At 38.5% G+C, this 21889-nt stretch overlaps 1 protein-coding gene across 2 annotated transcripts; it reads left to right on the top strand.

Annotated features, from left to right (window-relative positions):
- The first annotated feature begins 13631 nt into the window (after positions 1 to 13631).
- Positions 13632 to 20780, top strand: LOC122670985 (probable boron transporter 2). 2 transcript variants are annotated; one of them, XM_043868050.1, is made up of 12 exons: positions 13632 to 14776; positions 15059 to 15141; positions 15232 to 15424; positions 15527 to 15665; positions 16122 to 16287; positions 16605 to 16771; positions 17297 to 17470; positions 17588 to 17683; positions 18521 to 18658; positions 18762 to 19081; positions 19906 to 20176; positions 20256 to 20780. In XM_043868050.1, exons 1-12 carry the CDS (start codon positions 14673 to 14675, stop codon positions 20568 to 20570), a joined length of 2166 nt encoding a protein of 721 aa, XP_043723985.1. In that variant the 5' UTR covers positions 13632 to 14672; the 3' UTR covers positions 20571 to 20780. The 2 variants fall into 2 exon arrangements, with proteins under 2 accessions (XP_043723985.1, XP_043723986.1); XM_043868051.1 differs by having other exon boundaries at positions 13633 to 14776; positions 20259 to 20780.
- The last annotated feature ends 1109 nt before the right edge of the window (positions 20781 to 21889 follow it).

Here is a 21889-nt window from a genome sequence, read left to right on the forward strand (position 1 = left end):
TTATTCTTCTAGAGAAAGAGAGAGAATTGACTAATCAACTATTATAATAATAATAATAATTCTACTCCCTAGTTGCCATATCTGTTCGCATGAGATGATATGATATTCTATGCATTGAACCTTTTTTAAGACATGAGTGAACCAAAAATATATATTCAGATGTATCATTTTTAGTCATTTGAACATTATATGTAGGACAAAGTTTTTCTTCACGGATAGAGTTTTACACACCACCTTAGGGTTCACAAACCCCTTCTAAGATTTTTGTATATTCTAAAATATCTTCCCAATACTTATTCTCATCCTTTTACATCTCTCGATGAATGAAGATCCATAGATGAAGAGAAACTCGGTTACGTACATAAACTAGGCAAAGGGGAGCTTTCTTGGGGTCCATACCTACCGGTGTAACTGTGTTACGGTCTCTCTCTCTCAAATGACACGATCTCCATCACATCACATAGTCCAATAATACTTTTATAAAAATAAAAAAAAATCTAAATTAATATGAGAAATTTTGTTGATTCACGCCTACAGTGAAAACAGACGTTATGTGATTTCTGTCATCTCTCTCTCTCTCTCTCAGTTAAAACAAATGAAAAAGCTACTCTTTCTCTCGTCTAGCTATCTATCTTTTCCATTTTCCAATTGGTTTGTCGGTTTGTTAGATTGCGGGAGTTTATAGCGGCTTTTCATCATGTGTCTTACCAAAAAAAAATAAAACAATAGCGGCTTTTCATCATGTGTCCTAGTTCTACCTCCATGGTCCATGCTTCTCTCTCTCTTTAATGCATGTTTTTTGGGGAAGGTGTTTCTCTGCAACATAGATCTTCTATGGGGCGCTGTTCTGGCCTGCCCGTGCTGCGTAGATAAAGGGTTGCGTGCAATGATCGTCTTAACCCCATTTGGGTAAGGTGCTCAGGCAAGGGTAAGGCGATCAATGCACACCACTTTGTGTCTGCACAACATGGTAGGACGGGCAGCTTGCGCCGTAGAAGATCTAGATCTATGGGATCTTTATCCTCTTAAGTTTCCTATTTGGTACAATTTATACGGATCCTCGCATAGGGGGCAGAAATGGCCACCTTATTCTCTGCCCGAACACATTGCCTGGGTGGGGTCTACCCCCCTCTTATTAGAGGCACTAGGGAATTCTACCAGACAGGGAATCTGAGAGGATAATTTTCCTTCTCCATGAAATCACGGTTGGCTACTGGAACTTTATCCCCTCTAGTTCCCCAATCCCCTAACAAGGGGGCGCAATGACCACCCTACCTCTACCCGAATACTTTGTCCAGGTGGGGTTTACACCCCCCCCCCTTATTAGAGGGACTGAAGAACTGAACTGGAGGAGATAATTTTCCGTTGGTTACGAGCTTGTAACAAAAGACGAAATCATGGGGTGAAGTTAATATACGTATGGTTGATATGAGAGTATCATTCAAAAAATGATTATGTTTTTCAAATTTTTTTAACAAACATAAAACCATGTCACTCTTGCTAGAGTACTATGAACAGAATTGAAATCCTTTACTTCCGCCTGTCTGATACTACCATGTGCGACCCATACACAAGCAAGGTGGAAAATCAAACCAATAGCTACTGGGTATTAGTTTGACTTTTATAGACTAAACACCTTATTGATTTGGTTTTAATTTGACTTGTTACATATAAAGGTGATAACAATCAAAACTGAACCAAACCAACCATATGGAAAAATGAAATAATTCACTTTTCTTTTAGATTTACAAATACCTCTTAAGTTTTTGAATTTACAAAATAATCTCTTAGATTCTATTTCTTTGGTTGTGAACCGAGTAGCAGTAATATTTAAGTCCTCACATAAGTAGGTTAAACCAGAGAATCGTCAATGACCGGAGAAATAGACGAAGCCTCATGTCTCAATCATGCGTTTCTGAGTTCGAAGTCCGATAAGCTTTTTCTTGACAAGGGAGACTCTGCCGTCCGTCCATTTGGGCTGGACAATGACTCACTCCCACATTGACCCTTAAAAAAGTGGTCAGTCCACAGACACTCAGCCATCCATTAGAAGATCGGTTGCTTTTGTATTATTTGCTTTTTTTGTATTTTTTGGGAGACAGGAGGGGTATCCGACTTTAGGCCGACTAAAAACTCCCGCATCATGCTCAAATCGAGAGTTTTTGGACCCTAGTGAGCCTCACGCGGGTGGTCCCAAGAAATTATTTGCCTTTTTTACTATTTCTCTTTTCCTCAAGTTGACTTCCAATTCAAAAGGGCTCAATTTTTTTTTCGCGCACCCCCCCCACCCCAAAAAAAAATTACTGTTCATATATATACAAGCTTAATTGTCCATTTTAAATGATTAAAGTGCTTGGAAAAGGATTCAAGAAAGTGCAACATTATTGACACTCCATTTTTGTCCTAGAATGCTTCATGGCTTCTTCTACCTTGTCTTGGCCCATTTCGGTGATACCCATAAGGAGAAAGTTGTCCATTACTTTGGGTGAAGAGAGAATTTCTTTATTGAAATGATTTGACGTTATATTTAGACTCGTCAATTTCATCGTTAATTCTAATTTCACCCCTTATTTATGAACGTTCGAAATACTTTTTCAAAAAATAAAATTGTTACTTTTTTTTTGTAAGAAAGTTGTTATCTTAAAACGGCAAAAAGTAAAATTATAACTTCTTAGTCCACAACTTTGGTTAGAGTAAGATTTTTCCTTTGACTTAATGGATCTCGTCAAGTAAAGGGGTTGCAATTCTAACCAATTGACTTTCCCCCTATTATATCATTAGGAGAGGATGCTCTAAGCAAGCGGCACAGAGGAGCACACTATTGAGGTGTGCAATGTCATTTCATGTAACGACAAAGATACACTCATACTATCATACATACATAGTTGCTAACGTACGCTACCCCAGCGGCTCAAAGAACCTTTTTCCTATATTATTTTATAGAAAAAGATTGATACACTGCCAAATTTCTTTATACCCTCCTCACATAAAAATAGTGGGATCCACACTGACATTTCTCTTTACTATTCAGATCATGTGGACCCCATATGAATGATATCATTTTCTAACTCCTCATCGCTTGACATGTGCAGATTGCTTTCCATACTGTCTGTGAAAGAAACCCTCTCCCATTATTTTATGTATCTCGGGGGATGGGGTCGCAATTCTAGCCAGTTGTTTAATTACCTCCATCATATTATTTTATCCATCTCATTTGCTAGCTTATTCATTACCAATCTGAATTTTTTGTTTTTCCATTCAATATTTAAGTAAATAATGGTATATGCTTATAACAACAGAGCATAGAGGATCCACAAATGCTTAACATAAGCCATTGACACAACTTCAAACACTATGAGACACTTTTTAAAGTGACCTTTCTTGCTGTAGTTTTTTAATTTTATTTCACTTCCATACTTCTTTTGGTTGATGGGGTCTCCAAATATTGTTGCTTCATGCATGGACCTTCTTCTCACCAAAAAACAATTGCAAAGGTGGCCATAGGAAAAGGATTCCACTAACTCTTTGAACCTACAAAGAAAAAAGTGTTTTTATCAACAAAATTTGTAGATGTTGATCTATTAGGTGGAGCTATCTTGGTTCTTTTCACTCCAAAACCTTCTTTTTATCACTTTGATGCTGATATGGTCTTTTTTAAAGAACATAGTATTAGGTTTGGATCATGATGTGACAATAATTGAGATGATGATACTAGAATACTAAGATCCTCGTCTACCTAATCAGTATTTTAATCGATTTCGTTAGTAAAGGGGAAGAGGAGAGAGAATGTGTTGGGAGTTGTCAGGAAAGAGAGAGACTGTGAAAGAGTTTCACATTTGCATCGTAAAAAAACTTTTCCCTTAGAATTAAAATAAAGATAAGGAATGCAATTTTTCTCTCATGTGGGTCTTTTATTTTCTTTCTCATACTCTAAATATTTGGGCCTCATACGAATGATACATATTTCAAAGCAGTCATTGGTGTGACATCCAGATCCTTTCCACACTGTCAGCATGGAAACCCTCTCCATAAAGATAATGCAAGGACTCTTTTAAAAAGGGACTTTATTTTAAGGGGTTGGGGAAAGGATTGAAGAGATATAAAGCCAATTGTCCTCTTTGATAACAACAAGGGCAAAGGAGAAGGTCATAAGGCTTTCTCTCTTTTTTTTGGGTATAAGCTTTTTAGTGGTTAATCTTAATTTGGTGCAATAACCTTAAATTGAACATAAGCTTTGTGGCCCCTAAAGTGGCTTGTGTAGGGGAATGAGCCAATTTTATTGGGCCTAAATCCATTCACTTACACCCTTGTGGGCCAAGACCTGTACATGAAGTCCTTTGAGCCCACAACTAAAAGTTGCCAATTAAAGGTTTCTTAATCGATATTCCTGGTTTTGGTAATTTTGAGACTTTAATCTCTAAAATTGTCCTGATAAGATACGGATTTGCCAAAATTTGACTGATGTGGACCCGGCTGGCAAGATGGGTTCCACCTTAAGGTATTGCTCTAGCCAAAATCAGCATCTCCAAAAGTCCACAGCATTAGTATTAAAAAATAGAGAGGAATATTCCTGGTTACTCTGAGATTTAGTTATATGATTGAATTGAATTAAGTCATAGAGTATTGATGTACTTAGCGCCATTGAACTCTTCTTAGTTATGGTATTTAATAAGAGGAAGAATGTGCCGCAGCGCAGCCTGCGCCCAGGTACATGGGCAGCCTATGCAGGGGCCAGGGTGGTCATTGTGCCCACCCCCATGTGCCTGGGCGCAGGCTGCGCTACGGCACAGAGGACAATGCCCCTTAATAAGAATAGAAGAGACATTTTTTTTTTAAAAGAGAATGCCACTCGGTTGCAGTGTATGCCGCCCCTGCACCCTAATACAGGGGCATGCAAAATGACCACCGTACTCCTGGAATCCTGAAAATGACCAGGGGTGCACCAGTCATTTTGTGTGCCCCTATGTCAAGGTGTAAGGACGATGTATGGTGCACGACCGGGTGGCGTTCTTTCTACTTCTTCTTCTTCTTTTTGAGTTTTACTAGGTAACCAGGGTTGGTTACATTGAACTTGGTCGAGGCAAAACTTTCATAATTTGGATAGTAAATTGGAGAAAAAAATCCTCTACAGTGTCCTAATCTGGTGGTGCATTGTGGGCCTAACAGCTCGACACGTGAAAGATGTGACTTCCAATGGTGTTGAGTTCGAGAATAAAGACAAGAAAAAAAAACCTATCTTCCATCGAACTTGCACCGTTGGATGAAGCTTCTTCCATGTGTCGAGCTCTTAGGACTGCACTGTAGTGCACTGTGCACCACGTGCACCACCGGATGTCAATCTTATAAAATATCAACCTTATAATAATATTGTCTTATAAGTAAATGGCTTTTGTCTTTTGCGTACAATTATGATTTTTTTATTTTTTTATTTTTGGGGTGAAAACGGGAACAAACGTGGGCATGATGGTTAAAGTTTGGCTCAGCTAGCGCATGGTTGGCCAATCTCGCCCTTAGCCCAATGGGGTTAGGGTTGGACTTTTCAACCAACAGGCGAAGCAACTAGGGTTGAGATTTCTAGGCCTGGGTAGGCTAGGGTTGGATTGGATTGGGCTTGGGCTAAGGTCTCACGTTGAACTCGACCTGGTCAATACAAAATGATAAAAATAGGATCTGTTAGGGTCCATCGGATTAGGATCGTCTCCAGGAAGCCCAGTGCCTAGGGAGCGCTCAGGTGACATCCAGCGATTGAGCTGTGTCACACACATCTCAGCACATGTCTGCAAATGTGTGTGGTATAGTCCAACAGCTGGATGCACCCTGAGCGTATTGAACTCCCTGGAAACGATCTAAATTCAGTGTCCATCAGAGCCAACCTGACCCAACCAGGTCCCACTTGCACCCCTGCATGGGCAATCCCTTTTGACTAGGGTCCAAGTGGAACCAATCCTGGTTATAAAAAGCAAAACCCCACCCCAAACCCCCCTCCCCCCAAAAAAATGGTTAGTTATCTGTACTAGGGTACTCAAGATTTGACTGCTATTAGATGGGTCCCATATAATTATCTACAGATGAGAGACGTGTCAAGATTTGGGCGCGGCAAAGCATTCTTAATTTCGTGTGTGGGCCCCGTTCCCTAGAGGCCCAGAGACTCAAGACCAATGAGGTTCTCCAAGTCCTAAACCAGTGGGTTTATTTTAATTTTTTTTAATCCCTCTTAATTTATTGGATTTATTAGGTTAGTTAAAAGTTAGAAAAGGATGTTTTTTTAGATAAGATTAGAAAAGGATGTGTTTGTCGAAGTTAGGGTGAGATTACGTCAGACTTCCAAGTAAGACACTCATCATTTGCTACTATTTTGGGTTTATTTAATCGTTAATAATACTAATTATTGGTTGCACCACAAAAACACTACAAATTATTGGTTTAGTTTAAACCGGATCGATGGATGTGTGCTTGCGTTGCTCCTACGTAATATTGAAAATTTCATAGGGAACAACAGTTTGACTAAACATGATTATGATATCACAAACTAATTTGACTTATCTAATCTTATTCTACATATAAAACTACAGAAAAGGTTCTTTGAGCCAGCCCTGGAGGCTACGTCACTTGACACTCTCTCTTCTACTGACACTCTTTTTTTTGTTTTTTTTTTCTTCTTATTAACGAAATAGTCATGTATTTACTGATTGGTGGATTGTAGAGGGCTTTTTGGACACTTCGTCAAATAAGATGAGTATTCAACCATCGATTCTTGTCTTGTTGAAAATAATAAAACACTCCCTATCGTACAGGTCATTGATGGGATTCATGCGACTGTACATGAATCTTTTCCCCAATTTTATATGTAAAAAACTTCCCCACAATGCCAGAGTGTAAATTCCCTCCTTACACTGATTATTTTATTATTTTGTTTTCCTTACCCTAAATATGTCGGTTCCATGTGGATAATACTTGTTAGAAGAAAGTTTCATGTGTGGGCGAGTGTAGCACCATAACTATACATGGGAGCGAAATAACTGCTCTACCCCCATGAAAGGAGGTAATGACCACCCTCTTGATGCCTCCGGCACGTTCCCATTGGCTGCCTCCCACACGCAAAGGGTACACTCTCCCACTGAGAACACCATCTCATATTTCTGTTAAGAACACCCATTGATGTAACATGCAAATTCCTCCCCACATTGGCAGCGTGGGAAACCCTCTCCTATTTTATGGACAATCTTTTTGGATTTGACTTATAATAAGACATTTTATATCACAGTGCCAAGTCATCTCTTGAAAGTATTGTTCATGTACGTACCTTAAAGATGCCTGGGGCACACCGGTTAAGGTATCTTCGTGACATCTAAGCGCATTTCTGTAGCAAAAGGTGTCAGCAATTGTCAAATGAACCTGACTATGATTTTGATCAAATTCGTATTTGATCTAATGAAAGTTGATTTGAGCATTTTACTATTTAATTTGAACCAATCAAAGGTTCAGTCAATAATAAATCCATTTATCTTTACCCAAAAAAAATAATAATAAATCCTTTTATGATGAGATTAGATTGCTACAATTAATGCTACATGCCTTTAATAATCGATCTAACAATGTTTGCAATTTCAACTTTCTTGGACAACTTGTATTGGAGAAGCTTCTTTGGAAGGTCCCACTATCATGGTTTGAGGTATCGGTATTGTATTACTCCATGCCAGTTTTGCAAGTGATTGATTTTGATACTGTGCCGATATCGTATCAGTGATACAATATAGACAAGGACTGGTCAAAAAATCATTTTTAAAGGAGAATCAATGATAAATTTGTCCAATATTGCTGATCCATGTCGATACCAATCCAACATTGTATCGGTCTTTGGGTTGATTGATATCCGTTTTGAGACTGTGCACTAAAACCATGCTCACTATTTGCCACATGGCAATTTTGTTGGTGCTAGAAAATCTATGAAAATATATTTCTTATCAATCATTTTAACTAAAATTTAGATCAGTCTCATGAATATTTTGGGCAATTCCGGTCAATCAAAAAAAATAGCCTTAATGAACATGGTGAGACATATGATGGAGATGAGCTATAGCCCTGAGATTTACAGTGGTTAGTATTAGTGTTATAGATGTTTTTTTATCCAATGATTGATTTGATTCAAAGAAAAAGGCATTTATTTTGGAAAGAGATAATTTAAAAAAAAGAAAAAAAAAAAGAAGAAAAAATCTGGGTACGTCATCAAGGTGCCTAGACCTGTGCCTGTCTCTCTCTTCTTATAGAAATGACCCTCCTGCCCTTGTGTGCATGTTTCATGCTGATATTATGCTCCCATTGATGCATGTTGCTAGCTTACATCAAGTAGGCAGCGTACCCAACTCTCTCCCCTTTTTAAAATAAAATTTCAAGCCTTTTTTAAGCCTTTTTGTTTCATGTGATGGTATACATAGTTAACGAGTCCGGATCCTATTCGGGCAGGGGTAAGGCGGTCTTTGCACACCCCATTGTGTGTAGGACGCACACGGAAGTAGGGGTAGGCGGAAATAGAGAATGTTGATTCCATAGTTGACACGAACCACAAGAAAACTAATGTTGCATATGACATACATTCTAGTTTGATAATGTATTCTAAGAAATCATATCAATATAATCTTAATTAATGAAGATATTTTTGTTTAAGAGCATTTGAATTTGAGGATTATACGCTCAGTCTGAATAGAGAGAATTGAGGATTGAAAACAATGCCAAAGAGAAGGTGGAAAAAAAAACAAAAAAACAAAATGCTGACCTTCAACTAATTGGAAATCGGTTTCTATTTCTCAATCAATCCCCCATTTCAGGGGCCTTCCCTTAGGGATCTTTGATGCTGAAAGATTATTGCACGATGTGTTTGTATGAAAAGATTGAAAGGTCTAAGGCTGTGTTTGGTATGCTTTCTTGGAATCGATTCCAGATTTAGAATGCATTTTGAGGCAAAAAAATAAAAAAAAATAAAGGTTTTTTTCACATACCACTCCTGAAGTTTGCCTTAATTATAAAAATATCCTTCAGTTTTGGAAAATTTTGCATGTCCCCCTGAGGTTCTTAATAGGTAACCCATAACCCTATTCTGTTAGTCTAAGACTAACAACGTTAAAAGCATGGGATGAATTATCAAAAATGCCCTTATAAAAAAATAAAAATAAAAAACCTACAACTCATCTTCCCCCAAACGATTTGGGGAAGATGAGTTGCAGGTTTTGTAGAGAACGCTGGAATTCTAGAAGACAACAAGAGAAGATTAGGAGATAGAAGCTATTCTGTATCATTCCATGTTGAAACGATTGTCAGATCCATACAATGAAAACTAAAAAGGGGAAACAATGAAATTAACTGGATCTTCGTTGTTCTTCTAAACACCATTTTCAAAATGCATTCTAAACATAGAATCTATGCCAAGAATGCATATCAAACACTTCTTTGCATGCAATATGCATAAGACAGATTGGAGAGTGACTCAAAAGGGTATCCACATATTATGCAAAAATATTGCAAGGTCTAAGGTTGTGTTTGGAATGCATTCTTGGAATAGATTCCAAATTTAGAATGCATTTTGAAGCAAAAAATAACAAATAATCAAATTTTAGAATGCATTCTAGACATAGAATCTATTTCAAGAATGCATACCAAACACTTCTTTAAATGCAATATGCATGATACATATTGGAGAGTGACTCAAAAGGGTATCCACATTCAACAATAGCGTAACCCAAATGATCCCAAACCTTTCCTTTACCGACCATGCTTAGAGAGTGCAAGCGCAGGAATGCTTCACCGTTACCTACCCTTTCCTGTAAAATGGGACCTACTCTATATGCAAGTGGGTGACAAATTACGTCCTGCATGTGCTTGCGACAATGACTCCTCGCAAACTCAGTTATAGTAATCGGTATAGGGTATGGGATCGGTCTCGGCTGATACCGATGTGGATCGCCCTGAATCAGGTTGGATCGGATGGATTTACCTTTGTTTTTTATAGTCTGTACAGATCCCATGGATCCAGAATTGCCTTAGAATCAGCATCGCCATCTACCGATTTCAATACGAATCACCCGATTCAGACGATTTGTTGTGTCAAGAACTAGGGGAGTGTGCCGTTCCTGCAAAGAAAAAGACAGCAATAGAGGACCGGGCCTAGCTGGTTTGGTTGCTCCGATGCTTAAGTTAGAACTCTCTAGAAACAGAAGATAGTAATTGAAATCAGATGATCATAGAAGGAGGTTATCCAGTTATTTATAAGTGGTTGAGAGAGTCTTGCAGGCGGTAACGTGACTTAATAGGAAAGGGAATCCTCCCGGCGTGAGTTTAGGCGATTATGAGCCTTTTTAGGGTTAGGGATAAGCTTTCCAGCCCATCACGCCACGTCAGGCTAGATTAGTGCTTTGATTTCGGGCCGTTAGGGTCATTCTACGCTATTTTTGGGGCGTGATTCCACCGGCTTATCCAGATTTGGCGTCGGGGGGTGGTCGGCCCCCTCTCAAGATCGGGTCGCTATCTACTCCAGATCGGTTCTTCATCGCCTCGTCCCCAGTGGCCAGCCCCCCCTCAGAATAGGCTTGCTATCTACTCCAGGTCGGTTCTTCCTCGCCTCGTCCTCGGTGGGATGACCTGATCACGGATATGTACTGTCCTCACCCACATGGGGTTATACGTGTCAGAACCCTTGCTGGTTTTATGACGTATCACGATTTTATACCGATTGTTCAATCCATGCTCGAAAAAAGGAAGAAGTTGAGCATCTTTAGGGTTGGTAACGGTGGTCCATTAACAATCCTTAGGTTTTGATTGCAGGTTGGCAACGTAAGATGTAATCACGCTTTTGGTACATGTGTTTAGATAACCCCTACTATCAAAAAACACAAAGTTTAGATAACCCCGACTCTCTAGTTTGGCTTACCACATTAGAAACCGAATCCTTCCATGCTATCCTTATTTCTCTCTCTTTTTATGTGGTAGAAGGTTTTTTAGCTTTTTTTTGGTCGGGGTGGGGTGGGGTGAAGGGTAGGGTTATAAAAATCGTAATCCGAATCGAATAGGTCAATTCCGATTTTGATTCCAATTATATATTGGAATTTGTGGTAATCAACTTAAATCCTTCTTAGAAACCCTAGTATCGATGCCTCAGATTTGAAAACCTAACAATCCAGGAAGAAAAACCTTTGAAATTTGTCGTAATCAATTTAAATCCTTCTTAGAAATCCTATAATCGACACCTTAGATCTGAAAACCTAACAATCAAGAGGAAAAACCTTAGAAATGGATGAATTGAAGTGTCTAGAATTAAGACTAATCACATGATTCACACCTGATCTGATTCTAATTTTTGTAACAATAGGGAGGGGGGAGGGGGAGGGGGAGGGGGGAGCGGGGGGGAGAGAGATCCATGCCCACCTAAGATTGATCAGATTTCTGATCATATAGCCTACTTAAATTGGCAAGGCAAAATTTGGTCATATGGTTGGTCTATTCCGAAAGCTTATCAAAGTGATCCATCTTCATTGTAACGTATGGAATGATGAAGTGATAATTCTAAGTGCGGGATAGATGGTTTATGGCCACAAATCTCATAGCCTATTTCAAGCCAATACCCACTTGTGTATTTGCATGCATCCTTATATATGTCCATGAGCAGCTATAGTACTTCAACAACTACTTAATGTTCAATTTTCAAACCTCTATGTTGTTACTTGAGAAACTCTATTTAATCATCCTTGTTTTGGCGGTTTTTTTTTTTATAATGTATATTTTTTGGGAGAGAATTAGGTAAAATGCCAGGTCAAAACTGAAATTGCAAACCCCCCCCCCAACATATCATTGTTAATGTGAGAGACATTTATATGATAAACAAAAAGGGGAAAGACATTTATGACATATCATCCTCTAAAATGAACAATAATATATGAAAGATGTGCAATTTCAGTTTTGAGTTAGCGTTTTACCAAATTTTTTCCCATATTTTCTTTTATAGGAAATAGATTGCTACATTGCATGTGTGCAATTTCCATATCACATGGATTTTTTTATTATTTTATTTCACATACATCGAAAATATAAACACCAAATGAAAGATACTTTTTTCAAGATATCCATTAATGTGGCATTCAAATTCCTCCACACACTGGAAACGTGGGAAACCATCTCCCACTTTTTATTTCTTTGTTTTGCCATTTAGGCAGTTCCATTTAATATGAAACTTAACGTGGGAGGAAGGGACCCAACAAAAAAAATTTACCCCACATGGCAGAGCCAAACCAATCTTTTTTTGGTAAGAGAACCAAGCCAATCTCAGGGCGTCCGGTTCCTCTCCTACGACCTGCGCACCTCCCTCCCTCCCTCCCATCAGATACACACAAGGGTGGATCCCACCCAGGTAGGGTGTTTGGACTGGGCATTGGTAGGTCATTTTGCCTTTATTTGTATTTAGTAGGAGGGATGGAGGTGGGGCACGTCGTAGGAGAGGAGCTGGATCCAATCTCAAGTATCTGTATTGATCTCAGCCGATATTGATAGTGATACAAAGTCAATTCAGATTGGATCGGGGCAAGGAGCGTTTTGCCCCTCAAAAGATTGATACTTAATTTTTTACCATCTTACCCTCATTTGCTCTAATACCACCGATATGATATCAAACAAGTATCGATATTGGCTGATACAGTCAACCCGATATCGATACCTAAAACTATGGACTATCTAGAGAACCCTATCCAAGACTGAGAATGCCACTCCCTTCATGTATAAACATGAATTAGGAAATTCTCACATCAGGTGCATAGGAAAGGGCACCAATGAAAACGATAGAACGATTTTCTAAATTAGGGATAGAGAGGTTATTTCATTTGAGCAGAAGAGATAGAGGAGTTGCGGGAACATGATACGGTATTAAAAAAAAAAAAAAAAAAAAGGGGGTAATCTGGACAATTCACATATTCAAATCCACCCCACTTGGCTGATTCAGTTTCTGCTGAAGCCTTTTCGGATCCCATCTCCCATCCGCTCTCTCTGTTTCTGGGATTTTGTCGCTATCTCGTCTGTTATTTTTCTCTTTTTTTCTTTTTAATAATTATAATTCATGTAAAGGGATTACTGGAAATGCAAATCTTCACTCTTAACTGTTTTCTTATTAATTTTCCTTTGTTGCTTCAATTTTTTTTGTATTTTGGGGGTACTGGTTAATGTTTGGTGTCTTTCATTTGAAGGGTTATTTATGCTTTGCTCACCGAGTCATTTCACATTTAGCTTTCGCTTCCAAAACCTTCTTCAGAGTTTATGTTCCTAAGGATTCTGAATATTCCACTTTCTCTGTATTGCTTCCGTTTTTCTATAAAACCTCAACCACCCTGCTGCCTTCTTCGTACACGTAAAATCTTCTGAGCTTCTGTGTTTCTGTGCTTGAAGTCTTACTCTGCTCTTTCAATTTTCTTTCAGGCATTTCTTTTTTTCTTGTTTTATAGTACTCGAATTTCTTGTTCTTGAAGGCCTCTTGTTTTTCATTATGTAAATTTGCTTGTGTTTTTCTTTTGGTTGGTGCTCATTTGCTGCTTTAAGCTCTTATAAGTCATCTCAAGTCACTTAACACTCATGGGTTCTCGCTAGTTTTTCTGTCTGATCCAATAACACTCATGGGTTCTCGCTAGTTTCTCCGTGTGTGATCCGTAGTTTTCTGGGTTTGAAGCTTTGCAAGTTTGCAGTGATTTATGAACCCATTCTCTCTAGTGTTGAAGGTTTCTGTTTCTTGTCGGGTAATGCCCCTTCGTCTTAATTTGTTCTAAACAGAGCTAAAATCAATTGGCGGTCATGGGTCTGCGCTAGTCTTGCTGTTCTCAGTTCTTGGCCTATGATGTATTCGTGTCTTCGCTAATTTCTCCGATCTTACTCCGTAGACTGCTAGAAATCAAGTCTCAGAAGGATTTCTGTCGATTCTATAATGTAAAAACCAGTCCAAATAAATTGATCTATTGGATGCTGTACAATCTTGCTGGATTGGTATTTATCCGTTGATGGGGCAGAGTCCTTGCTGCCTATTGGAAAAAGGGGTAAGAGTAGATATGAGGGCTGTATTGGTCACCCGGTAGTTTGAGTTCCATACAAATGGAGATTGTTTGTTCATTTCGTTAGTCATCACTGTTGCTACTCCTAGTAAGCTCTGTGCGTTAAGTGACTATTATCTCTTGGACACTCAATGGAATGTAAGCAAGTCCGATTTTTTCGATCCCTGTTCAATTGTGAATGAATCCATGCTTTGAGGTTACATTCGTGTGTATATGCCTTCCTAATTGATTCATTTTCTCTTCATAGAGATATACACAATTCATTCTTTTATCAATCTACTTACTTTTTTCAGATGTAAACTTCCATCATACAGAGAAGGATCATAAGTAGTCATGGACAAAAAAACAGGTCACACATACAGTAAAAAAGAACCAAACTTTTTTTTTCCCATCCAAAATTCAATGATTATCAAGAGTTTTCATTCTGCCTGCCCATAGTTTCTCAAAGCTATCTTAGATGATGCAAGTTTAGGTGTCATAATGGCCGCTCAAGTCCCTTGAAGTTGTGTGTTCAACATTATAGTGTTTTTATTACCATCCTCTAATAGTTGAGAGAGAGAGGATTATAATCCTGTTGTGCCACAGCACGGGTAAACTATCATGGAAGAAACATTTGTGCCCTTTCGTGGAATCAAGAATGATCTTAAAGATCGATTATTTTGCTATACACAAGATTGGACTGGTGGCTTTCGGTCAGGTTACAGGTTTGTATTTCTTCCATCTTCAATATGAAATTAACATTATGGGACAGATTTGAATTTATGATCTTGAAAATTGGCTCCTGGATGGAACTTTTATGTTATCATTATCTTTGCTGTCTTCCTACATCTTGGTTTTAAGGAAAACAAATTTTCGGTTAGTCCCTTACAGGCTGAGATGATATGAACAAATTTCAATTAAAAAAAGACAGCGTGAAAATATTACTAGTTTGATTCTTATTTCTGCGTAGCAAGTTTCAGAAGTCTAACATCCCTTTGATTACCCAGGATCCTCGCTCCCACTACATACATATTCTTTGCGTCAGCAATTCCCGTGATATCTTTTGGGGTGCAACTGGAGAGGAATACAAGTATGACACTCTAATGTAACCAGTATATTTGCTTTCTTTATTAACTGGATGGAAAAGTTGGTTAGACATTGTGCCTGATTATTTTTGCAGATGGAACTATAACTGCAATCCAGACTCTTGCATCGACAGCATTATGTGGCATCATTCACTCGATTGTTGGGGGACAGCCACTGCTTATTCTTGGGGTTGCTGAGCCAACAGTTCTAATGTACACATTTATGTTCAGCTTTGCAAAAGATAGACAAGATTTGGGGCAGAAGCTCTTTTTAGCCTGGACAGGATGGTACAAATTGATTGCTTTAGATCCCCACATGCATTTTCAATGCTACATATTTATATGACTCTTCTAGTGGATACTAATTTTCCTATCCTGATCTGTCTTCAGGGTTTGTGTGTGGACTGCAGTCTTGCTGTTCTTTCTGGCTATTCTGGGTGCATGTTCTTTTATAAATAGATTTACACGTGTTGCAGGTGAACTTTTTGGTCTGCTAATAGCAATGCTCTTTATGCAGCAGGCTATTCGGGTAAGAATGCTTTATTAGCTTTCTTAGTGATTGTGTTAGACGTTAGCTAAATTTTGAGCAAGATGCAGTCAGGACTCAGAACTATTGCCAAATTGGATTCAATTAGCATCTTACTCATCCAATTCAACCACAGAAAAAGATATTATTCTTTATAACCATTTATATCCTTTTTATTTGTATATTCCTGTTTCTATTAATCTGCTCGATTTCAGATTTTTTTTGGGTGTATAACTTAGTTTTGCTCAAAAGCCAGTGTATTTGTGAAATTTAAGCCATTAAAAATTAGAAGTTTTCAGTCAAAGGGTCTTATTTATCCATTTTGGATGGTTTTAGTTTCACAAATGACCCACTTGGTGGGCACAGCCTAAGGAACTTGTTAATTTGATTACTGAAATTGAATGCTTACCATCATATACACTGTTCAGTAATCACAAGTTCATGCATTTTATCCAATAGGGTGCTGTGGAAGAGTTTGGCATACCCCAGAGGGAAAACCCTAATCAGACTGCACTGCTACCATCATGGCGTTTTGGCAATGGAATGTTTGCATTGGTTCTCTCCTTCGGCCTTCTTCTAACTGGATTAAGGAGCCGCAAAGCTAGATCTTGGCGTTATGGGAGTGGTATAAATATTTGATTCAGATGTGTTAAAAAGGCAGTATATGTATATAAGTATTATAAGGTCAAGTCTGAGGTTCAATTCACTGCCAGTTTTGTTGTGACAGTGATTTGGTTCTCAAATTCCTCTGTGCCTACTAAATAGAAGAATCTGAACTGGCTTCTTAAGAATTATGTGCTTTCCTTTAGGATAATAAATATTGGTTTTCTTTATTTCCCTTCAATCTGACTCTCATTAGAATATAGTACGTACTTGGTTTTAGAATATTTCTTCTGCTCTCTTTTCAGGATGTTTAACTTGTAAGTATGGTTGTAAATGTAGGTTGGCTGAGGGGATTAATTGCTGATTATGGAGTCCCACTTATGGTGCTTGTATGGACTGCTGTATCTTATATACCAGCTAAAGATGTTCCAAATGGGATTCCAAGGCGTCTTGTTAGCCCAAACCCATGGTCTCCCGGTGCTTACTCAAATTGGACAGTTATCAAGGTATTTGCTATTACATCCAATCATAATAGTTTCAACTTCCTTTCACTTTCGAACCCATGGAGTCACAGTTACCAGTTACCAGATGTAAATGTTTAACCCAAAAGCTTGAACTATTGGGTGGAGGGACTCACAGGTATATGAGGCAATGGAAGGCTTTAGGGGTAACCGATTTGGGACTATCCTCCCAACCCATGTAAATATTTACCCAAAGGCTCAAACTATTGGGTGGAGGGACTCACAGGCATACGAGGCAAAGGGGAGGCAATGGAAGGCTTTAGGGGTAACCAATGTGGGACTATTCTCCCAACACCAAATACCACTTAGATTCAGAAGAAGTGATTTCTGCGTATCCTTGTGGCTTGTCAAAAGGAACATGCTTATTAGAATCCAATTTTTTTTTCATGTTTCACTTCTTTTGGGTCTAGGCTAAGATATTGGCTAGGAACCAACCACCACCTTGAATTCCTCCCTCTTCTTTCACTGCCTTTTGAATCTTGATTATACTCGTATTTGTTTGATGAGCAGGAAATGTTGACTGTGCCGCCATTATATATTGTTGGAGCATTTATACCTGCCACCATGATTGCTGTGCTCTATTACTTTGATCACAGTGTTGCATCTCAGCTTGCCCAGCAAAAGGAGTTCAATCTGAAGAAGCCACCTTCGTACCATTATGACCTCCTTCTTTTGGGTTTCTTGGTAAGCAATTGGCATTGGAATCTCAATTTCTGTCAGTCTGGAGTTTGTGCTTGTGACTCCTTGTTTGCATGCATTTAGTGGAACTTTTCTTTTGATTTTTCTCATTCTTTTTTGTAGGTTCTAGCATGTGGTCTTATCGGCATCCCTCCTTCTAATGGAGTTATTCCACAATCTCCAATGCACACCAAAAGTTTGGCTACCCTGAAGCATCAGGTAAACATTGAGTCATACATAGCAGACCATAGAAGTTTCTAAGAAAGCGTTTACTTTGTGAGTTTATGTGCTTTATGGATATGGTTTCTTTATGTTCTGGAAATTTGGGAATATCTTGTTATTTAATAGCCAAATCTAACATTGGCATATAAGAGGTGGAATCCTCTTATTTGTAGTTGAAGGGTTATCCAAACTGTGAAACTTTGCATACTAAGGCAGCGTTTAGTTTGCACTCTTGACATGCATTCTAAGTTGATTTCACATTCTTGGATGATAAAATAGTTGTTTTTATCGTCCGAGAATGCGAAAGCGGCCTAGAATGCATTCCAAGAATGCATACCAAACTCAGCCTAAGGATCTCTATTCTTTGAAGGGGATGGGGGTATTGCAAGGATATGATGTGTTTTCCTTGTGGTGTACACATGTTACTCATGCGGGAGGGCCCAAAACTTTCATCTGTTTCTCTGGAGGGGCTTGGAAAGAAGATCCTCTTCCCTCATGCTCCTAGGATGGAGATTTATCCTCTGTGAATGATTTTAACCTTCAATTTTGTTGATAAATGTTGCCCTCTCCATCATAATGTAATAGATCTGATAGGTCGGATCATTTGGCCAAATCAACTTTAGGTATGTGAGACGTCCTGGATGGGGCACACCTAATGGTTACCTCGACTGCACCGCAACTGCACCATATACTATCCATTATCCAATAGGACCATCCTGTTCTGTTTTAGTATCAAAATTCCTTTAGAGTGTCTCAAGCTTTTATTGATATAAATATTTTGCCCCTTTTTTTGTCAATTTGTTCTTTCTTTGATTAATGTGGAATTTTATACAGCTTTTGCGCAATAAGCTTGTATCAACTGCTCGGAAAAGTATCCGTAAGAATTCAAGTTTGGGTCAGTTGTATGGGAGCATGCAAGAAACATACAATCAAATGCAGACTCCATTAGTCTTTCGGACTCCACCTGGACTGGTAATGAACATGCCTGATGTTTAACAGTTGTCATTTTGTTTTCTGCCTTCCCTCTCCCCTCTTTTTCCTTGTATTCCTTTCTTGATGTTTTTGCTGTGAACAGGGACTGAGAGAGTTAAAAGAATCCACAATCCAATTGGCTTCAAGTAGTGGCAACATTGATGCCCCAGTTGACGAGTCTGTGTTTGATGTAGAGAAAGATATTGATGATCTTTTACCTGTTGAAGTCAAAGAACAGCGTCTTAGCAATCTGCTTCAGGCCTTGATGGTTGGAGGCTGTGTTGCTGCAATGCCTATCATCAAGAAGATCCCAACTTCAGTTCTTTGGGGCTACTTTGCTTTTATGGCCATTGAAAGCTTGCCTGGAAATCAATTTTGGGAGAGAATATTGTGGCTTTTCACTGCTCCTAGTCGAAGATACAAGTGAGTTTTCATTCATACATTACTTACACAATGGTGTTTCCCATGGATATTCAGTACTAGCTTTAGTTTCCATGAGTTTACCCTCTCATTTCCCAGGTCGTTTCTTCTATTTTATCTCAAACTTGCCAGCTTTCTTTTTTATTGCAAACTTATATTATAAAGCATATCCCTTGTGCCTTCCCCCAGCTTTCCAATTTAAAGCACATGCACAAACTCCTGATATTCAAAGTATGTTGCATTGATTGTTGTAAATAACAAACAGGTTGGTTCCAAACTTACCATGGTTTTCTTTATGGAACTTCACTATTTTTTTTTCTTCTTCCGCCCCCCCCCCCCTCTTTTCATTGCTTTCTTTTTCAAATTTGTCTGACTCATTTTGAATTAAAAAGATGTTTTGACTCATACCCTTCTTAATAAAAAGTTTTTATAACTATAGTTTCTCAAGGCTACATATATCATAATCCTATATATCATTCCCTTGTATAAAAAGTTTTTTTTTTTTTTTCAAATTCAAACCAAGATAACTAAATCATATTGCATCTTATATAGCATCATTGTTTTCATCGTTATTTTTCATTATTTTATTGTTGTTGTTGTTGTTGTTGTTTATCAACCTGGAGGTCCAGCCCTTTACTTGTCAGAAAATTACATATTTGATTTATCCCACCCCTTTTTGTCAGCTACCTGTGTGGGTCATCCCACGCGGAATGTTGCCATAGGACTGCCAGCTTAGCGAAACTTATCACCATTATCATCATTGTTACAAAGAGAACTGAAAATAAATCAACTCGAGATCCACTAATTCCTCTTATCAAACTTTTCAGGGTGTTGGAGGAGTATCATGCAACATTTGTTGAGACGGTTCCCTTTAAGGCTATTGCAACATTTACCATATTCCAGACGGTTTACTTGCTTTTGTGTTTTGGCATAACATGGATTCCAATTGCTGGGGTTCTTTTCCCACTATTGATCATGCTTCTAGTCCCTGTGCGGCAGTATGTGCTTCCAAAATTTTTCAAAGGGGCTCATCTTCAGGACTTGGATGCTGCAGAATATGAAGAAGCCCCAGCTATAATATACAACCTTTCATTTGATGTAAGTAGCTAGCAATATCATTCCACCAAGATCATGTTCTAAAGCTTCTAAACTGATCCATTAATCTGTCTTCACTTAGCAGGGACAAGATCCTCAAGCAAGAAATGCTCGTACAGATAGTGGGGAAATTCTTGATGATATAATCACGAGAAGCCGTGGTGAGATCCGCCACACATACAGTCCGAAAGTAACAAGTTCAACCCAAACCTCACAAGATGATTTTAAGCCTCTGTACAGTCCACGGGTGTCACAGAAGGTATACAGCCCCCAATTTGGTGAGCTAAGGGTGGAACAAAGTCCAAAATTCAGTGGGAAGATACCTGAAGCTAGGCAAACTCCCAGTCCTCGGCTATCTATGCTTGGAGAACACTCTCGTGGGTCAGCACCGAGTTAAAAGCTCGGCTGTTTATTCAGGTAAGAAAGTTGTCAAGGGTACTTGAGAAGGTCTGTGTTAAGTTTATGTAACTTAGGTAGTTTCGAGGGTACGCTGTTTCTAACCTGTGGCTTAGTATGAATCATCTTTGGTAGTGTCACTATGTCTTGTATCTTCCAATGGGCTGGCAGCAGAACATGATGATTATAAATGGAATAACATCATTTCATATATGTCTTGTACAAAAATTTATATTTCTCCCTTAGTACTAGACTCTCTCCCCCATACCCTTTGGAAATTTTAATCCTCAAATACTGACTTGGAACCTAAACAACTAACTTTTAGAAGTGGAAGGGTGAATGTCCAAGGATAGATTGCTGGATTTGTTTTCATAAATCTCGACCAAAAAAAAAAAAAGAGAAGAAGAAGAAGAAAAGGAAGTGTGATGAAATTCACCTTCTCAAAGGATTTGGACTTGTGTTAAACTCTATGGTACTAACATGGTAACTGGTACCATATGTACCGGATAAAATTCATCAGAACATCTTTTGGTTGGAATAAAGTTTTGAAAACTGAAAGAAAATCTGAATTCTTCTGAACCAATTATATTTGTGTTTAAATTCTGAAAATTGAAAGACGGAAAATAAAGATTAACATAATGTTGTGTGTCTTTGTAAAGCACTCTGAACATATCCTGATTGATATGACAGACATGACAGGTCTGACATTGAATACACTAATTGGCACCATGGCAAAAACTGACATCCATTACATGAATCCTTGTAAGCTGAGTTTCATTACTTGAATTCGTCTTCAAAGCTTACATTACGTGCAAAATACTACTACAAAACACTACTTGTGTGTCATCTTGTAAGGTCTTGTGTTGATATGGTAAGAACTGTATGCTAGCGTGCATATGCAAGGTTCCTTTCCTAGGAGCTACTAACTCACATGTAATTACCATGAATCGGAATTATGTATATGTATTTAACGATATACATGGATTTGGAGGGATACCCAGATCTGCATTTGCAATTGATTGGAACATGTTTGGGTATGTTCTTGGACATATTGTATTTAACCTACGCATGTCATGTAGAATCAAACACATCATGATGGAATTGTCTGGATGTGATTGTATCAAGCTTAGTTGACACTTGACAGGGAAATACCACTCTCCTTGCATTTGCTTTTGCTTTGCATGCGAAGACAAGGTTTCTGAGTCATTGATCCACCATTGAACATCAGCTGATCGGTAGTGTTTCTATCACCTTTAGTTCTTTTCTTGATTTTCTTGAAGAGTACTACACTATGCGTAGTGTTAGAACCTCTGATGGGGT

Source organism: Telopea speciosissima, chromosome 8, assembly GCF_018873765.1.
Source record: "Telopea speciosissima isolate NSW1024214 ecotype Mountain lineage chromosome 8, Tspe_v1, whole genome shotgun sequence".
NCBI classification, from domain to species: Eukaryota; Viridiplantae; Streptophyta; class Magnoliopsida; order Proteales; family Proteaceae; genus Telopea; species Telopea speciosissima.